At 37.3% G+C, this 17,484-nt stretch overlaps 2 protein-coding genes across 4 annotated transcripts; both read right to left on the bottom strand.

Moving 5' to 3' along the window:
* Nucleotides 1–1,315: 1,315 nt before the first annotated feature.
* On the bottom strand, nucleotides 1,316–7,616 carry LOC141343429 (uncharacterized). The gene is made up of 2 exons (XM_073848028.1): nucleotides 7,211–7,616; nucleotides 1,316–5,071 (listed from the first exon to the last, which is right to left on the bottom strand). Exons 1-2 carry the CDS (start codon nucleotides 7,593–7,595, stop codon nucleotides 1,458–1,460), a joined length of 3,999 nt encoding a protein of 1,332 aa, XP_073704129.1. The 5' UTR covers nucleotides 7,596–7,616; the 3' UTR covers nucleotides 1,316–1,457.
* A 1,249-nt stretch (nucleotides 7,617–8,865) lies between these two features.
* Nucleotides 8,866–14,525, bottom strand: LOC141343432 (uncharacterized). Of its 3 annotated transcripts, XM_073848032.1 has the most exons (4): nucleotides 14,235–14,525; nucleotides 13,401–13,816; nucleotides 11,216–11,641; nucleotides 8,866–10,301 (listed from the first exon to the last, which is right to left on the bottom strand). In XM_073848032.1, exons 2-4 carry the CDS (start codon nucleotides 13,714–13,716, stop codon nucleotides 9,538–9,540), a joined length of 1,506 nt encoding a protein of 501 aa, XP_073704133.1. In that variant the 5' UTR covers nucleotides 13,717–13,816; nucleotides 14,235–14,525; the 3' UTR covers nucleotides 8,866–9,537. The 3 variants fall into 3 exon arrangements, with proteins under 3 accessions (XP_073704133.1, XP_073704132.1, XP_073704134.1); XM_073848031.1 differs by having other exon boundaries at nucleotides 13,401–14,525; XM_073848033.1 differs by having other exon boundaries at nucleotides 11,216–11,623; nucleotides 13,401–14,525.
* Nucleotides 14,526–17,484: the final 2,959 nt, after the last annotated feature.

Raw genomic sequence — 17,484 nt, 5'->3', positions numbered from 1 at the left:
AAGTGTCACCAATAAGACAAAAACGTTCTGAGATTGAATGTGGCTCAGTCTAGCAGGATGTATGCTGTTTCTGGTAATACATGTGCATTCTGCAAAACCAAAACAAAAGAATCTAGTTCACATTATCAGTATTGTTTATATATAAACATAAATACACAGCTGGCCTGTGTTTCAAATGTTTAGAGTTAGGGATAGAAAAAAGAATAGCTCAATATAAAAACATGCGCCTATGGAAAGTCCTCATAATGATAGGTGTGCAAATGTGTGTATAGTGTTAAAAACACTTTTGAGATGACTGAATCTAGTCACGTAGGCAGTCAATACGCAAGAGCACTACTCAGAGACGTACTTTATTTAATCAAGCTGCAACCACTGAATAGAGGTAGTAAAAGGACAAAAAAAAAAAAAAAATTGTATGGTATTATGACCATGTACATTTCCGTAAATTTTACATACATTTAAACATTTAAGGACTAATTTATAAAACAGGTGTAAAAAAAAAAAAAGTAGTTAACCTAAATCCTCAGTTTTTGTGTTGTTTGAGTTTTTGAGATTTTTATGGAACTATTTTTAGTTTTTATGTAAGTAAAATAAGTAAAATGTACACATTTTCATTCTGTTCAAAAGTTTACACCCCTGGCTCTTAATGCATCACTTTTCCTGCTCTGGAGCATCAGTGAGCGTTTGAACCTTCTGTAATAGTTGCATATGACTCACTCAGTTGTCCTCAGTGTGAATAGATCTCAAAATCATAGTCATTGCTGGAAAGGGTTCAAATATACAAAAATGCTTAAAAAACAAAGAATTTGTGGAACCTAAAGATTTTTTTCTGAAAAACAGCAGACAGTTTAACTGTTCAGGACAAAGGACTCATGAACAACTGTCACTAAACAATCAAACAAACAAAACACAGCTGTGGATCATTCAGGTAACAACACAATATTAAGAATTAAGTTTATGTAAACTTTTGAACAGGGTAATTTTTTATAAATTCAACTATTATTTTCTCTTGTGGACTATATGTAAATGTCTTTTATGTGAAATATCTTATTCAGGTCAGTACTAAATAAGGTGTATGCAAACTTTTGATCTCAACTGTATTTGAACATTATCATATTACTTCTAAATAACCATAACATTTCTGTATAATTTCAGCAACTTGAGTGAAAAAGTGGTTGAGTATAAATGTAAATAACACTGCAGTTCTTTGTAAAATAATTTTACAAAAATATTTCAGTTATTAACTTATTTTGATTTGGTTTGTGCTGTTTATTGTATGAGGATAACAAAGCACATGAAACTAGGATGTGTGTTCATCTGGAAAATTTAATAACTGAATAAAAACATTAATACATTTGAAATGTTCAACACACTCCAGCAGCTTAACAGCAATGTACAATAAAACTGCAAAGAGACAGTCTAAACTGAGCTATTGTATATCATCTCTAAAATCAAACTCAGACATCTCGCTGTGCATGTTGCATATAATGCATCTGTAATTCTAGCTCTCCAGGCAAAGAACAACCACATATCATGCACTGGAACAAGTGATCAGGGGCAAAAGGCAGTTTAGTGCCCATTTTGTGTGGCTCAGTTTGTTGAGCTAACTGAGGTAAGTTTGTTACTTGTGGCATGATTGGCATTTCACTGATGGTGCCCTGTGAGGTGAAGAAGATGCCTTGTGGTAACGGACCTGGAAGTTGCCTTCCAACAGAATGCATTGGATGCGGAAAAGGTGGTGAGATAAAAGATGAAGCCTGACTCAGAGGTATCTGCTGGCCAGAAATCAAAGCTACGTGCTGTTGTGCCCGAATGTGGCCTTGTTGAACTGGTCCATTTACAAGGGTCTGGGAAACAACAGGAGCAGCCTGAAACCCCCACAGTGGAGGTCTGTCCCCAAGAGGAAAACTAGCTGGCGCATACGGCAAGTTCACTGGTCCCATCTGATTTGGAGGAGCTGCACTAACCCAGGTTGGAGGTATTTGAGTCTGCTGCTGGAGCTGTGCCTGATGAAGAAGCTGTGGAACCTGCATTTGCTGAGGCAAGTGCTGGATTAATCTACTTTGCTGCTTCTCTAATGAATCTCCAGGTATTTCTTGTAAGCCCATCTCTAAAGATGTTTTCATACCCCATGGAGTGATATTCGGTAGACCGGAAGCACCAGCGGGTAGGACTATACCACCAGTCTGACCCATGTCTGTTTTAGCCAGACCAGACGAATTTGGCATTTGAAAATCAAGAGTGAGTTTATCAGATTCATTGTTGGTTGGTCCTTCTAATTCAACAGTTACATCATCTGATGAAGAAGATGCTGTTTGCACCGAATCGCAGAGTACAGGCCATTGCGAGTCTTGAATGGATCTCGGTGATTGCCCGTCCATGTGGTGTAGTGAATGCTTGCCTTTTTGTTCTGCTTCAGATACATTTATGTCCGAATAATGATTAGGTTGTGCTGACATCGGTACATTTACTTGAGAAGGTTGCTGTTGGTGCATGAGCTCTGGGAGACCGTCACATTTGGGCAGGATAGTTTTAAGGTGACTTCCTGGCCAATTTGTTGGATTTTGAGAGTGCATCAGCTCTTCTGATGCAGGTGGCATTTGTAGCTGCCATTCTGGTTGCAAATGAACCTGCTGGGAATGATTTCTAGTCTGCAAGTGCTGCGACCTAAGCTGCATGCGTTCATGTCTACTTGCATCGAAGTTACGGGAGTGTTGTGGAACGACGTTTGGCAACAGTGTTTCTGGCATGATTCTACCAGGTAGAGGTGCCGTCCTTCCATTGTCTCGATCTAACCTTGGCCGGCCTCTCCTCCCGGTACTTACTCTACCTCTTTGAGAATGTATGGACAGTGGATAAGCGTGACTCTGACCTTGCCGTTTACGAACGTGAATCTTTTGATGCACGAGTAGACTACTAAGCCAAGGGAATGACTTGTGGCACTCCTGGCAGCGGTGGGGTCTTTCTCCCGTATGAGTGTTTAGATGGTCTCGGAGCAAGTAGGCCAAAGCAAAGCTCTTGTCGCACAGGTGACACTTGTAAGGTTTCTCACCTGTATGGGAAAGCATGTGCCGCTGAAGCTGACTCTCATCGCTGTAGCCTTTACGGCACTGTGTGCAACGAAATGGCTTTTGTTGATGCAGCCGCTGGTGGGTTTTCATGTTGTGATGAAATGCGAAATCCTTACCACAGTCCGGGCACTTGTATGGCTTCTTCCCAGTGTGGATAATCGAATGCTGCTGCAAATAGCTACTAAATCTAAAGGACTTTTTACACACTTGACACTGGTAACCCTTGTTGTGTATGCGCATGTGGAGCTCTAACACTGATCGGTAACGGAAGCACTTTCCACAGTCTCGACACCTGAACTGTTTCTTCTCTGTCTGCTCCTCTATTCCCCCAACTCCCGACATACTGTCAATTTCTGCCTCGTCCATACCAACATCATCCTGTTTTTCAAGTACCGCTTTAACCTGATTTGTGATATGTGTTGTGTTTAACCCCAGAATGTTAGTCATGTGTGTTTGTGAATGGGATTGCAGGAGTGATTCTGACTGGAATTTAAGAGGACAATACTGGCATGCATAGACCTTATCGTATCTTTTGCCATTGCTTATCCTTTCATACTCTGCTTCGTGGATTAACATGTGTGCTCTTAAATCGGATGCTTTATAAAATATTTGAGGGCACAGAGGACAGTTGCGCTGCTGCTCAACATTTGCGTTCTCTTTACCTACTTGCCCCACAAGAGATTCGTTATGGTTTGTAATACGTGCCTCAGACCTAGTTGAGATCTTTTTGTGTTGCCGGAAATGTGCTCGCATGTTTTGTGCAAAAGCAAACGTTTTTCCACAGTATGAACAGTGGTAAGGCTTTTGGCCCGTGTGGAGATACTGGTGCTGCTGCAGAAGGCTGCCGTACTTGAAGCTCTTCCCACAGATTTTGCACAGGTGTGCTCTTTCTTCCACATGCCTGCGTCGATGGTCCTCCATAACATAGCGATGCCTGAAGACCATGCTACAATCTGGACACTCATAAGGCTTCAGTGCAGCATGGGATCGTTGGTGGATATGCAACGTCTCTACACTCTGAAAGCCTTTGTTGCACTCCCGGCACCGATAAGGACTGTCTAATGAGTGACTCTGCATGTGGGCATTGATGGACACCCTGTACTGGAACTCTTTGCGGCACAGAGGGCAGCGGAAAGGCTTATCCACATTCTGTTCACAAACATGAAGCCTTAATCGCATCATTGTCGAGAAACACATACCGCAATGCTCACACTGAAATTTCCGCCGTTCCTTGTAGATCCTATCAGAGCGTTTTGAATGCGATGGTCTTGGTTGGCTGTTTTCTTTATGAATACTGCGGTGTTTGATGAGGTCACTTCGATGCTGAAAAGTAATGCCACATTCTTTACAAACAAGGGAGGCCTGTTCATCTTGGTGCATGTGAAAGTGTCGATGCAGGTTGTATGTTTCCCGACGAGTGAACTTTTTACCACATTCGTTGCATTCCAAACGGCTTTTCCTTCGCTTGACAACTATACCATCACTCTTTGATTCATCTTCTCCTTCCTTCTCTTCAGTGTTGTCCTTGACCTTTTCGTCCGTGTTGTCCTTGAGCTTTTCGTCCGTGTTGTCCTTGACCTTCTCTTCTGTGTTGTCCTTGACCTTCTCTTCTGTGTTGTCCTTGACCTTCTCTTCTGTGTTGTCCTTGATCTTCTCGTCTGTATTGTCCTCGATTTTCTCTTCTGTGTTGTCTTTGATTTTCTCCTCTGTGTTGTTCATATCCTTCTCCTCTGTGTTGTCCTTAACCTTCTCTTCTGTGTTGCCCATATCCTTCTCCTCTGTGTTGTCCTTAACTTTCTCCATGATTTTGGGATCTCCTGTTTCCTCCGTCTTCTCTTCTGTGCTTTGCATTGCCTCGTCATGAGACTTTGATTCTTCCATTATATTTGTTGACTCTTCATCTTGTTTTGGTGGGTGTTCTTCCTCTCTGGCATGGTTTGACTCTTTGCTGACATTTTCTGTAGTTTTGTCCACTGTTTCTTCCATGTCGGTTTCTTGCTCTGTAGAGTGATAGCAACAAAAACATTAGATAAGAAGTAATTTCCAATGTACAAGCCCAATAGGTAGCGGCCATTCAGATTTATGCAAATCAAGATAAGTTTGACATGTTGCCAACATAGAGCTGTTAAATACTACCACCAATAGAGGGATAGTTTACCCAAAAATGACAATTACCCCATGATTTACTCACCCTCAGGCCATCCTAGGTGTGCATGACTTCTTTCAGACAAATACAATCGGAGTTATATAAAAAAAAAATGTCCTGGATCTTTCAAGCTTTATAGTGGCAGTGTCTGGCTGTTGAGAATATGCTAGTCTTGTGAGAACCAAGTTTTGTTTACATCCTCATGGCTTTTATCGAAATACACGATTTCTCTTTGCAAATGCATATTTTGTACTTCTAATTTCTGACCAGTCCTGTGTCATCTGCTGGAACCCTACTCTCTCTTGCATGCATGAATGACAGAAGCTAGAGGTTATGGTTTAAAAAGTTTTTAATATAAATATTTTTCTTACAAAAACGCAGCGTTAACCCCTTGTTTATTCACCCCCAGAAATCATGTGGAGTACTTGATGATGGATGGATCCACTTTTATTTGAGTTATCTTGAACTATTAAATCTCAACACCGATTCACTGCAGTTATGAAATCTGGAAGAGCCAAAACATTTTTAATATAACTCCAATTATGTTTGTCTGAAATAAGAAGGTCATACACACCTGGCTTGAGGGTGAGTAAATCATGGGGTAATTTTCATTTTTGAGTGAACTATCCCTTTAATGCCCAAAACAACTACAGATAACTGAACATACACAGATTTTTTTCGTGACAGCATAGATAATAAACTGTCTATTAGAGGCTTTTCAGCTATTTTTTTTTTACATTGAAACAATTATAATACAGCAAAAATGTAAAGGTTAAAACACAAAAATATCAAACTGCTGTTTTGACGTACAAATATTGTGAATAATATAGTGTATAAATTAGCGGTTTTGATGGGAAAACACATGAAAATCGTGTTTTAAGTTTATATTAAATAATGAATTTAAAAACTAAATGCCTTAACCTACAAAAGCACTGATTGAGAAAACAAGCATCTGTGTAACTGAACATTTGATGGACCAATGTCCCTTATTTCAGTTTTCAAAGCATGTTCACTTAACCAGTAGCTCAGCACGTGTGTCTATCTCTGACTATTCATTCTCTATTTATTATTATTTGGCTAAATCATGTGTCCTGGTAGTACAATGTGCCATTATTACCATTCATCCTGGATTCTATAGTGCATAAAAAGCGGTTCTGGTTCCACAAGAATTTCTCCCATAGGGATTTGCAAAAAGTCATTGTATACTAGTAAGCAATGTACCAAACTGACCATATATGACGTACAAGGTACAAAACCTTATAAATGGCTTAAATGAGATTTAAAAACTACAATTGCATAAACATTTTAAGTTAACTGCAAAATATGCATACAAATATTTAATCATTGAAAATTGTGACTTTAAATCTTTATGCTTTGTGAGAGTGAAGAGGGCTTTAGCATTCTTTTGGCTGATTTATTTGTTGCTCTGATTGGCAGATATTTCTCTGCAGAATCATGGGTAATGTAGTTTTTCCAGCAGAGATTTCACTACTAAATTTAAATTTTTACCTCAGAAACAGACTGTTGCACTCTGCTATAATAAATATGCAGTTTCTTAAGATGGGTGACAGTGGCAGGTATGTAACTATTGCACATGGCTATTCAAAACATCTACTAACAGGCTGTGATGAACTTCAGATGTTTCTTATAGAGATTTGTTTTTGTTCCACATGTTAATTCCATAACTTTTCTATTAAAACGTATACTCTGTAAATGTATTAAAACTGTATGCAATTCTTACATATTAAAACCTTTAAAACGAGTCTTGATCTTCATGCATGAAAGGGTTAAACAAGCAGTTTTGTTTCTGATTGGGTTAGAACAGGCCAATTACAGAGTAATTAATTGCTGCCAGGAAAAAAAAACCGCTCCGAGAGTTTCTGCATGCTCTTCCCGCGTTTGAATATATGTGTGAAAATGCACAAGTCCATGCGATGTTCAAACAGCGCTGTGTGCCCTTTACTGTTTGCCCTTGATGCAGAGTTGTACTTACCGCTGTTTTCATTGTGCAAACGATCCGATGTCACATCGCAATCCGTTCCGGGCTCATCCGAAATGAGATCGCCGTTATTATTTTGCAGCAGTACATCCGTGTTTTGCTCGTCCTGCGTAGATTTAAAATTACACGGCATTCCTGATGCATCTTTGTTGCGTGGTGAAGAAGCAACGCCATGTGGAGCTGAATTTTCACTTGCTGGTGAAGACGGAACACCAGGGTCCGTCGTTTCTTTTGCGTCGCTGCTTTGTGCACAAACCTCCGCGTCACAATCAGCTACTGTAGCAGATACCGGTTGTAGTTCAGGCTTATTTCCAGCGTGTGTACCGTTAATGAGTTTATTATCTAATGGTTGTTCGCATTCAGACTGCACAGTAGCCATTTTTCACATATTTTTTCTCGCTTTTCTCCACCCCTAAAAACATGGAAGCCACCGATTGATTGGAAGCGTGCGCTACGTCACATGCGCCCCCTGCGACTACATTTAAAGCGACACCTTTCGATAAATGTCCATAGTTCGCAAACTGCGACTTATTTGCATTCTAGATTTACATATAGTTTTACTGATTTACCAGCTCTCAAAGTTAATAAAGAGTTCAAAAGTTTCTGAACAGTAAGATTTTTTAAAAAGTCTCTTCTACTCACCAAGCCTGCATTGATTTGATCCAAGGTACAGCAGAAACAGTACAATTTTGAAGTATTTTACTATTTAAAATAAAATGTTATTCCTGTGATTTCAAAGCTGAATTGTTAGCATCATTACTCCAGTCACATGATTTTTCAGAAATCAGTCTAATATTCTGATTTGCTACTCAAAAACATTTATGTTAAAAAAGCTGAGTAATTTTTTTTGTCTTTGATATATAGAAAGTTCAGAAGAACAACATTTATCTGAAATAGAAATCTTTTGTAACATTATAAATGTTTTTATCATCACTTTTGATCCTTGCTAAGTATTAAGTTCTCCTCCTGCCCCCCGTAAAATATTACACTGATTATAAGCTTCTGAATTTCTATCATTTAACAAAAGCTTTTTAATTTGAGATAAATGGTGATCTTTGGATCTTTCTATTCATCAAAGAATCCTGAACAAAATATTGATGATAATAATAATAATAATAATAAATGCTTCTTGAACAGCAAATCAGCATTTTAGTTTGATTTCTACAGGATCATGTGACACTAAAGACTGGGGTAATGATGCTAAAAAGCTTTGAAATAATAGGAATACATTGCATTTTAAAATGTAAAACAGTTATTTTAAATAGTAAAAAAAATGTTTTACAATTGAACTGTTTTTGCTGTACTTTGAATAAAATAAATGTAGGCTTGGTGAGCAGACTTACAATAACAATACAAATCTTATTGTTCAAAAACAGGTAGTGCATGTATGCACATCCTTTTTGTGTAGATCATCTATTTAAAACAGAAGCATCTGGTGTACCAAGGCTGCATTTTTAAACTCAAATACAGCAAAACAATACACTTGAGAAATTTTAAAGCAATTTAAAACAACTATTTCAATGTATTTTAAAATTTCATTTATTCCTAATTCTTCTAATTCATGCTAAAAGAAAAAAATCCTATTATCATCAATGTTGAAAACAGTTGTGTGTGTATTTTCTGTGATAATAGAGAGAAAAAAAACATGATAAATGTACTGATTGCTTTTATTAAAACTTGTTCATAGGCAGACATTATTTCCAAGTACAAGTGATTTTGTTAACATGGTGAAAAGTTTGCAAAATCGTATATTTTTAGCTTTGCTATCTTGCACTGCATGCAGAGTGACCGCGCGACCTTAGATCTCTACATTAGTCAGCAATTCTGATAACTGCATTTATTTCCATGGAACTGGAGATTCTATGCAATATAATGTCCCTTAAAACAGCATTTGGATGTTGTTTCTTAAACAGTGGTAGTAGCAAAAGTAAAATGTCATTTTGCACTGATATTCTGTGCCTTGATCGAAAAATAAAAATGAACGATATTTATCTTGCCACAGCATGAATACTGAGTTTTTAAGCCTGCCTAGTGGATTTTTTTTCTTGCAGTTATTATATATGAACGTAAGCAAGCAGATCAATAAAATGTCAGTAATTTACTATCAGCAACAAGAGTGCAGAAGTCAATTTAGATATAGCTCTGAGCTTTTAGGTGTACATATTATACACTTTATAATATATCTGCGACAGGCATAACATAAAATGTGGCTGCAAAATGACATGGCACAATCTAAGACTAGTTAACCTTATAAAACATTGCTTAAATAAATAAATTTACTGTAACCGAATACAGTTCATTGTCCGCATCTCACAGCAACCTCAACGCCGGCGTCTTCGCCTGAGGTCTACTGTTCTGCCACGCCGTGGCTGTTGAGTTACTCCATTTATGTCAGTCGGTGGTTCGGTGTGCCGAGTACCATCTAAAATATCTGGAGGTGGTGGTAGAGGCGGAACAGCTGCTGGGATTTGCTGCTCTAGCTGCGGCTGCTCCTGTGGCAATAACAGTTGTTCATAAGGCTGCTGTTGTGGAGGTTCCTGTTGCTGTGCAGGTTGCTGTATTTGTTGCTGTTGTGGAATTTGTTGCTGAGGTGGCTGATGCTGCATCTCAAGTAGACCCAACAGACGTTGCAAAAGTACATTATTCTGCTGCAAGCTATTTGTAAGGGCCTCTTGCGAAGCCACAAGCGTCCGCATATCCCGCCTGAAGCCTTCTCCAAACTCACGCAGGTTCTGCTCCATGCGATCTCCAAGCTGCATGGCTGCTTCTCCCAGTCCTCGCAGTTCATCTTCCAGCCAGGAAGTACGTGGTGGAGGAGGCTCCAGTGGGCCCTGGTGGGTGCCTAAAGATGGTTCTGGGCTTGGCTGAGGGGTCCCATTGAGGAATGGGGCACTGTATAGAGGTGAAGGAGGTAGCCAGCGTTCTGATGTTGGAGGTGGTACTATTCCAAGACCCAAGCCCAAACCCAGTTTATCCTCCATGCTGTTCTCCACACCCTCACAATCATCTCCATCATCACCCTCTTGCTCACCAGCTTCATCCTCCTTTTCGAAACCATCTCTTTCAGAACCATCTCCAACTGCAACTGAAACAGTCAAAAGTTGAAGTCAAAATTTTACATACATATTGCAGAATCTGCAAAATGTTCATTATTTTACCAGAATAAGAGGGGTCACAAAATACATGTTATTTTTTTACTTAGTGCTGACCTGAATAAGATATTTCACATTTAAATATAGTCCACAATTTATAAAAATGACCCTGTTCAAAAATAACTGAGAGACTCATATGCAACTATTACAGAAGGTTAAAATTTCAGAAGGAAAAATGATTGAACATCAGGGTAAATTTAATCTATTTTGTCTTCTGGGAAATATGTAAGTATCTTCTGTAGCTTCTGAAGGGCGTACTAAATAAAAAAAAACATGATATTTAGGCAAAATAAGAAAAATTTACAAATCTTCGTTCTGTTCAAAAGTTTACACCCCTTAATGAGTTGGTTTTCCTTCTGAAGCATCAGTGACCATTTGAACCTTCTGTAATAGTTGCATATGAGTCCCTCAGTGTGAAAAGATGAATCTCAAAAATCATACAGTAATTGTTGGAAAGGGTTCAAATACACAAACATGCTGAAAAACCAAAGAATTTGTGGGACTTGAAGAATTTTACTGAAGAACAGCAGGCTGTTTAACTGTTCAGGACAAACAAGAAACTTATGAACAACTATCACTTAAAAAAAAAAAAATCACAGCTGTGGATCATTCAGGTAACACAGTATTAAGATAATTATATTCTGGACTATAATGTAAACGTCTTTTATGTGAAATATCTTATTCAGGTCAGTACTACTAAATAAAAACATACCATGCATTTTGTATGATACCTCTTATTTTGGTAAAATAATTAACATTTTAGTGTATGTACCTTAAAAGGACATCAACTTTCAATATTCCCATTGCAAAATCAGATTTGTGGGATCAATCGATCAAAAACCGTTACCTGGATCAGTGTCTGACAAACAAGTGAAACTGGCTTTTCCTCTAGTGCTCTGCTTTTGGCGAGATTGCTGGAGCCTGGGACTGACTTGGGATGGCCTTCCCAAAATTCCAGCCCCTCTGCTTGATGGCAGGTAGCAGGTGCGATGCCTCGCGTCAGCCAGCCTACCACCGTTACGTCTCTTCAGGTCATCCCAGCGTTTCTTCACTTCTCTTAGGGTGCGAGGTACTCTAGACACAGCATTGACACGCTCAAGTATTCCGGCCCAAATGCGCTCTCTTTCTCGGCGCCGGAGCCTCCCCGCTGGACCGAACAGCTCCCCCTCACAACGGGTCACCTCTGATACCAACACCTCCAGCTCTGCTCCGCTAAAGCGGCTCTTCCGTTTTCCTACACCTCCTGCGGCTAATGCTGAAGACACACCCCTGTCTTTAATAAAATGCAAATTTAAATTTAACAAAAAACTAGGTTTTGCATTTCTATTCAAAGGTGCCCCAAGTACATTTTTTGGCTTTTGTTGCACTGGTCAATATGGGAGGAAAGCCGGGAAGAAATAATTTAAAATGCAAACACCAAGTTTGCAGAAAATTTTTAGTTTTGTATTCATTTCATTTTTGGAGGAAAAAGTCACTTTGGATGACAAGAATAAATGTAAATGTAAAACATTTATGATAAATTTCATATTTACAAATCTTTTTTTTTAAATGCAAATGTCAAGTTTTTTATAAAATGTATTTTTTTGCATTAATGGTGGTTCCATAAACTACCAGTCAAAAGCTTTTGAACAGTAAGAGTTTTAATGTTTAAAGAAGTCTCTATTGCTTACCAAGCCTGCATTTATTTGATCCAAAGCACAGCAAAAACAGTAAAATTTTGAAATATTTTTACTATTTAAAATAACTGTTTTATATTTGAATATATTTTAAAATGTAATTTATTTCTGTGATCAAAACTAAATTTTCAGCATCATTACTCCAGTCTACTCCAGTCACACAATCTTTCAGAAATGATTCTAATATCCTGATTTGCTGTTCAAGAAACATTATTATTATTATTATTATCATCAATATTAAAAACAGTTATGTACATTTTTTTCAGGATTCTTTGATGAATAGAAAAATCCAAACATCAGCATGTATCTAAAATAAAAAAAGCTTTTGTAACATTATACACTTGTAGTCAGTATAATTTTATTTTTTGGGGGAAAGAAATAATAAAAATTAATACTTTTATTTAGCAAGGATGCTTTAAATTGATCAAAAGGATGTTGATTGATGATAAAGACATTTATAGTGTTACAAAATATTTAGATTTTAAATAAATGCTGAACTTTTTTTAATTCATCAAAGAAACCTGAAAAAATTATATTCAGCTGTTTTAACATAATAATAATAATAAATGTTTTTGAGCACCAAATCAGCATATTAGAATGATAACCATGTGACAGTGAAGACTGGAGTAATGATGCTAAAAATTCAGCTTTGAAATCACAGGAATAAATTACATTTTAAAATATATTCTTATAATTTTTTTTTTTTTTATATATATACTGTTTTTGCTGTACTTTGGATCAAATAAACACAGGCTTGTTGAGCAGTATAGACTTCTCTAAATGTAAAAAAACATAAAAAATCTTACTGTTCAAAAATTTCTTACCAGTAGTGTACATTTTTGGAAAAAAACATTTATAACTAATTTAATATTTAAATGTCCAGTTAAAAATGCAAATGGAAGGTTTATAGGGCATTTATAACAAATTTCAGCAAAAAAACAATCAATTTCTATACACTTCAGGTGTTCAGTATTTATTATGCAATTTTATATTTTCACATCATATATTTTAGAAAACCGAAAATAAGAAAAATAAAAACTGTAAACTGATCTTGGCTATTAAAACGTAGACTATAACAATCATCATAAAGGTTACCTAGACATTTTCCCACCATTAAAAAATATTCCAATTAAAGTTTGAGTTTTGAAATTGAGATGTGTTCAAAGCATAAAAGTTTTAAAAGAATGTCTTGTTATTGACCCACATGATTAAAAGTATTTTACATGAACTTAACTGCTATAATTGTAAAACTTTAGTAATGAAGGAACAATAACAAAGTGCACCTTTAAATATTACTGCAATGTTAGTAGTACAGTACAATAGCATATTAAAGACTTCCTACCATCTAACACTTACTTTGTTCGATTGGGATGAGTTCATCTGAAGACATTCCAGGTGCGACTATGTTAGGATGCACAACCACAACGTTAAAGGGCAGGCTGCTAGGCAACCCACCATTCTGGTGGTCACAACTCCCCTCTGAGTCGTCATCTTCCCTGGGGAAACCGTCCTCTGAAACCCCGCCTCCAAAGGGACCTTCTGGAGACTCCACTTTGATGTGCATGGGAGGTGAGTGCTCATACAGCAGCCCCCCCTCCTCGTAGTATTCAGTCATGGATATGTTGTGGTTTACAGACACACCAACGTGACTGCTGGACAGCGTGCCATTCATAAGGAGGGTGAAAAGCCACCATGCTGCTCCATGGCAAGGCGTTCATTGCTTCATTGTGATGTCTAACAAGAACAGCCTTAATAATGGGCTCAGTAATACACTGCCAGAGAAAATAGATATTTTCAACGAGACAACAAGAGGTCAACGTGTCATTTTAGAAAGGGACTGTGTTCATTTACACTAATTCTATGCAATTATTGCGGTGTTTTTGTTGTATGTATCTGATTAGAGCACGAAAACCAAAACCTGTGGCTTCGGTCCAAAAGCAATACTCGGAGACGTTCTTTTGATATTCTGTTATGTTTGACATTATGTATTCGTATCAGTTTTTACATGCAGACATCTTAGAGCTCTCCTAATGGATAGTAAATCTGCCAATGACAGGTAAAAATCCAAAGCTACAGAGGAGAGGGCGAGAAATGAAAACAAAGAATGCATGGATAATATACGGTAGTTGGATTCACATTTAACTAATTGTTTAATTAAGGGAATATCTTAAATATAAAGGCCGAAATTACCTTTGTCGCAGCAATGCGCATATATTCTGCACCACATCCGCAATGGATGCGCATTCCGCATAAATTACGTTAGCCGCCACTAGCTCTTCTCAAGCAAATACTGCTGTTCGTGGAAAAGTCGTATATGCGACGTGCCCGCATTACGAGAAAGATATAGTTTTGGAAACAAAACGATCCGTACTCACACCGTCGTACTGTGATAAATGGCTGGAGAGTTTAAAACACAACGCTAAAATGATTTAAGTGCATAGGTGCAAAGCTAACCTCTTAAAATCCTAAATGTACACAGAACCCAAAGCGTCGCATGAATATGACATCACACAAAGATATTCGCCGTGTGGCTTTTTTTCTGAAACTGTGAAAGGGATATTTAATACATTTAAAGACACGTCAGTCTTTTGTCATCTTACACACAAACACACACAAAAATTAATTCATTAAAAATAAAAAACGAAATAAGAGGAGCTGGTCGGCACAATTCAAAAAAGTGCTGTGGCCTACAAGTTTGCCTTAACTTTCCAAACGATAAAATACTAAATAATAGTCTGTTTTAGCTTATCAGCGGTTTCATTCTTGATCTGGTTCGATTCCAAATGTTACCACATACAGCTGAAGTGAAAAAGTTTTCATACACCTTGCAGAATCTGCAAAGTTTTAATTATTTTACCAAAATCCCTGCTGAAAAAAACAGCATATGCTGATTAGGTATGTTTTAGGGCTGGGATGCTGTTTTTAGCTGGTTTATGCTGGTCCTTTGCTGGTTTATGCTGGTCCTTGACCAGCAACACGAACAGCACAAACCAGCATCCCAGCACCAAAACATACCTAACCAGCATATGCTGTTTTTTTCTTTAGCAGGGACATGTTTACATATAGTCCACAAGAGAAAATAATAGTTGAATTAATAAAATTGACCTTGTTCAAAAGTTTACATACGCTTGATTTTTAATACTGTGTAGTTTACTTGAATAATCCACAGCTTTTTTTTTTTTTTTTTTTTTTTAATGAGGTTGTTCATGGGTCCTTTGTCTCCTAGGGAACCTGTATCTTCTGTAGCTTCTGAAGGGCAGCACTAAATGTAAAAAAATAAATAAAAGTTTATACCCTGGTTCTTAATGCATTGTTTTTTCCTCTGAAGCATGCAGTGAGCGTTAGAACCTCAAAATTGATGGAAAGGGTTCAAATACACAAAAATGCTGAAAACCCAACAAATTTGTGGGACCTAAAGGACTTTTCTAAAGGACATTGGCCAGTTTAACTGTTCAGGACAAACAAGGAACCTTATGAAAAGCTATCACTAAAAAAAAAAAAAATCATTGTGGATCATTCAGGTATTAAGATCAACACAGTATTAAGAATCAAGCATGTGTAAACTTTTGAACAGGGTCATTTTAATAAATTCAACTATTATTTATACTCTTGTGGACTATATGTAAACATCTTTTATGGGAATTATCTTATTCAGGTCAGTACTAAATAACAAATAATTTGATATGGTAAAAACATTTAGCAGATTCTGCATGTGTATACTTTTGACTTCAACTGTAAGTCTTCTAGAGAATTCGGGGCTTGCACATTTATGTCATTATTTTTAATTCATCTGCCACAAATGTCAATGCATAAAAATAAGTAGTACTAATAAAAATAAAGAATATGATGCATGTGGCATCTAGCCTGGTTTCCTTAAAGTGCATATTGCAGGTTAGAGACTCCGGTGAATTGATGAATAGAAAAATAATGTAGGAACCAGATTTTCTTTAAAATATACTTCAAAATACGCTATTAAGGCTTCTAGAGACGTTTTTGTGAGAGAATTTTACTTCCGCATCTGAAAAACTGGCAAACCGGTAGTGACGTAACGAGAGGGAGAGCGGTCAATGTAAACCATAGGAAAACAATGGATCGCAATGACTGTTCGGACGCAGAGAACGTTTAAAATGTTTATTTACACTTGTATGACGAACCACACACACAAATACGATCCTGCTATGTGGCCAAGAGAGCAGGGACATGCCAGGATTAAACAGAACAACGATCAGAGGAGACAAATTAAGTTGTGGAGTGAGGAGAACAGGGCAGGTGTCTGTGAGAGATCAGTGTTAGCTGACGATATCTAATCGGGCAAAATCATAGCATTTGTCATCTAGAAGTATTGAATTCTACTTACCAGTAACACAAACGAATGATCGTTGATCAAGCGTGTCATACTCATTAATATCCGACGCAAAAGTTACGTGATATAGCGGGGTTTTATTACCGCGCGCGCGCGAGATAGAGAGAGAGAGATAAACACCTTTTTGTTTTATTATATGCTTATATGGGAAATGCCCCCAAACTTGATGTGCTGTCTCTGACTCTGCACCCAGGCTTTGAGGCTTGCTGTCTGAAATCAAAATAGGTTCTACATACAGCTTAAATGCATCTCCAGGCCAGCAGACATGAGTAAGTTTATGGTAACGTTAGAGATAATTTATTACTCTGAGCTAAATACTTGTACGTACAAATAAACAGTAAAATTTAATCTCAATTACAGTTTGACTATATTTAGGTCACAAATACATGTACAGTAAAACGTTTTGATGCCATTGGTACAAGACAATTAATATTGACAGCATACAGTCAAGTTGTCTGCTGGTATTCATCAGGAAGCCCTTACCTGCATGTGTTGTGTCAGCTATTAGACAGTTTACAGAGGAAGGATTACTTTATAAAGGTTTTGAATGGCCCCATTTTGGTGACAAACAATAAAAAATAAACAATCACAAATTGTCTTACTGTATACATTTTTTATATGAAGTGTACAACATATATATCAAGCAGATCTGCATTTGGGGCTAATTCAATTCAGTTTCATTTATACAGCAATAAATCATAAATATTATTTCATAGTAGGCTACTGTTAATACCCAACTTAAAACACAACATTGCAACTGTTAATATATACATGTAGATGTACAAAACATATACTACTGAAAGAAAAATATTTTCAGTGTGGGTATCACACTAATGTGTGACATTAGAGAAGGTTAATAACAGCTGGCTCCACTGCTTCAGATCTTCACACAGCCTCATGTCTTGCAATGTCTCCCAAAGCCCTATAAACACAACACATGACAATAAATTACAAATTAGCTGTGCAAACAATGTGACCAAGCTGTAACTAGACTTGATGATTATAATATTAACAAACTGAGGATAACTGACCAGTAATGCCTTCTCCTACCGTTTTTACACGGTTCTTAAAATGATA

Source organism: Garra rufa, chromosome 9, assembly GCF_049309525.1.
Source record: "Garra rufa chromosome 9, GarRuf1.0, whole genome shotgun sequence".
Classification (NCBI taxonomy): domain Eukaryota; kingdom Metazoa; phylum Chordata; class Actinopteri; order Cypriniformes; family Cyprinidae; genus Garra; species Garra rufa.
This window is presented reverse-complemented; position numbering and strand designations above follow the sequence as displayed.

Excerpts from the sequence above, each read along its gene's own strand:
- LOC141343429 (XM_073848028.1), bottom strand. The coding sequence starts at position 7,595 with ATGGCTACTGTGCAGTCTGAATGCGAACAACCATTAGATAATAAACTC. Across the intron at positions 5,072-7,210 it reads TTTGCACAATGAAAACAGCG|AGCAAGAAACCGACATGGAA; the intron begins GTAAGTACAACT and ends ATCACTCTACAG.
- LOC141343432 (XM_073848031.1), bottom strand. The coding sequence starts at position 13,716 with ATGAATGGCACGCTGTCCAGCAGTCACGTTGGTGTGTCTGTAAACCAC. Across the intron at positions 11,642-13,400 it reads ACTCATCCCAATCGAACAAA|ACAGGGGTGTGTCTTCAGCA; the intron begins GTAAGTGTTAGA and ends ATTTTATTAAAG. Across the intron at positions 10,302-11,215 it reads TTTGTCAGACACTGATCCAG|TTGCAGTTGGAGATGGTTCT; the intron begins GTAACGGTTTTT and ends TGACTGTTTCAG.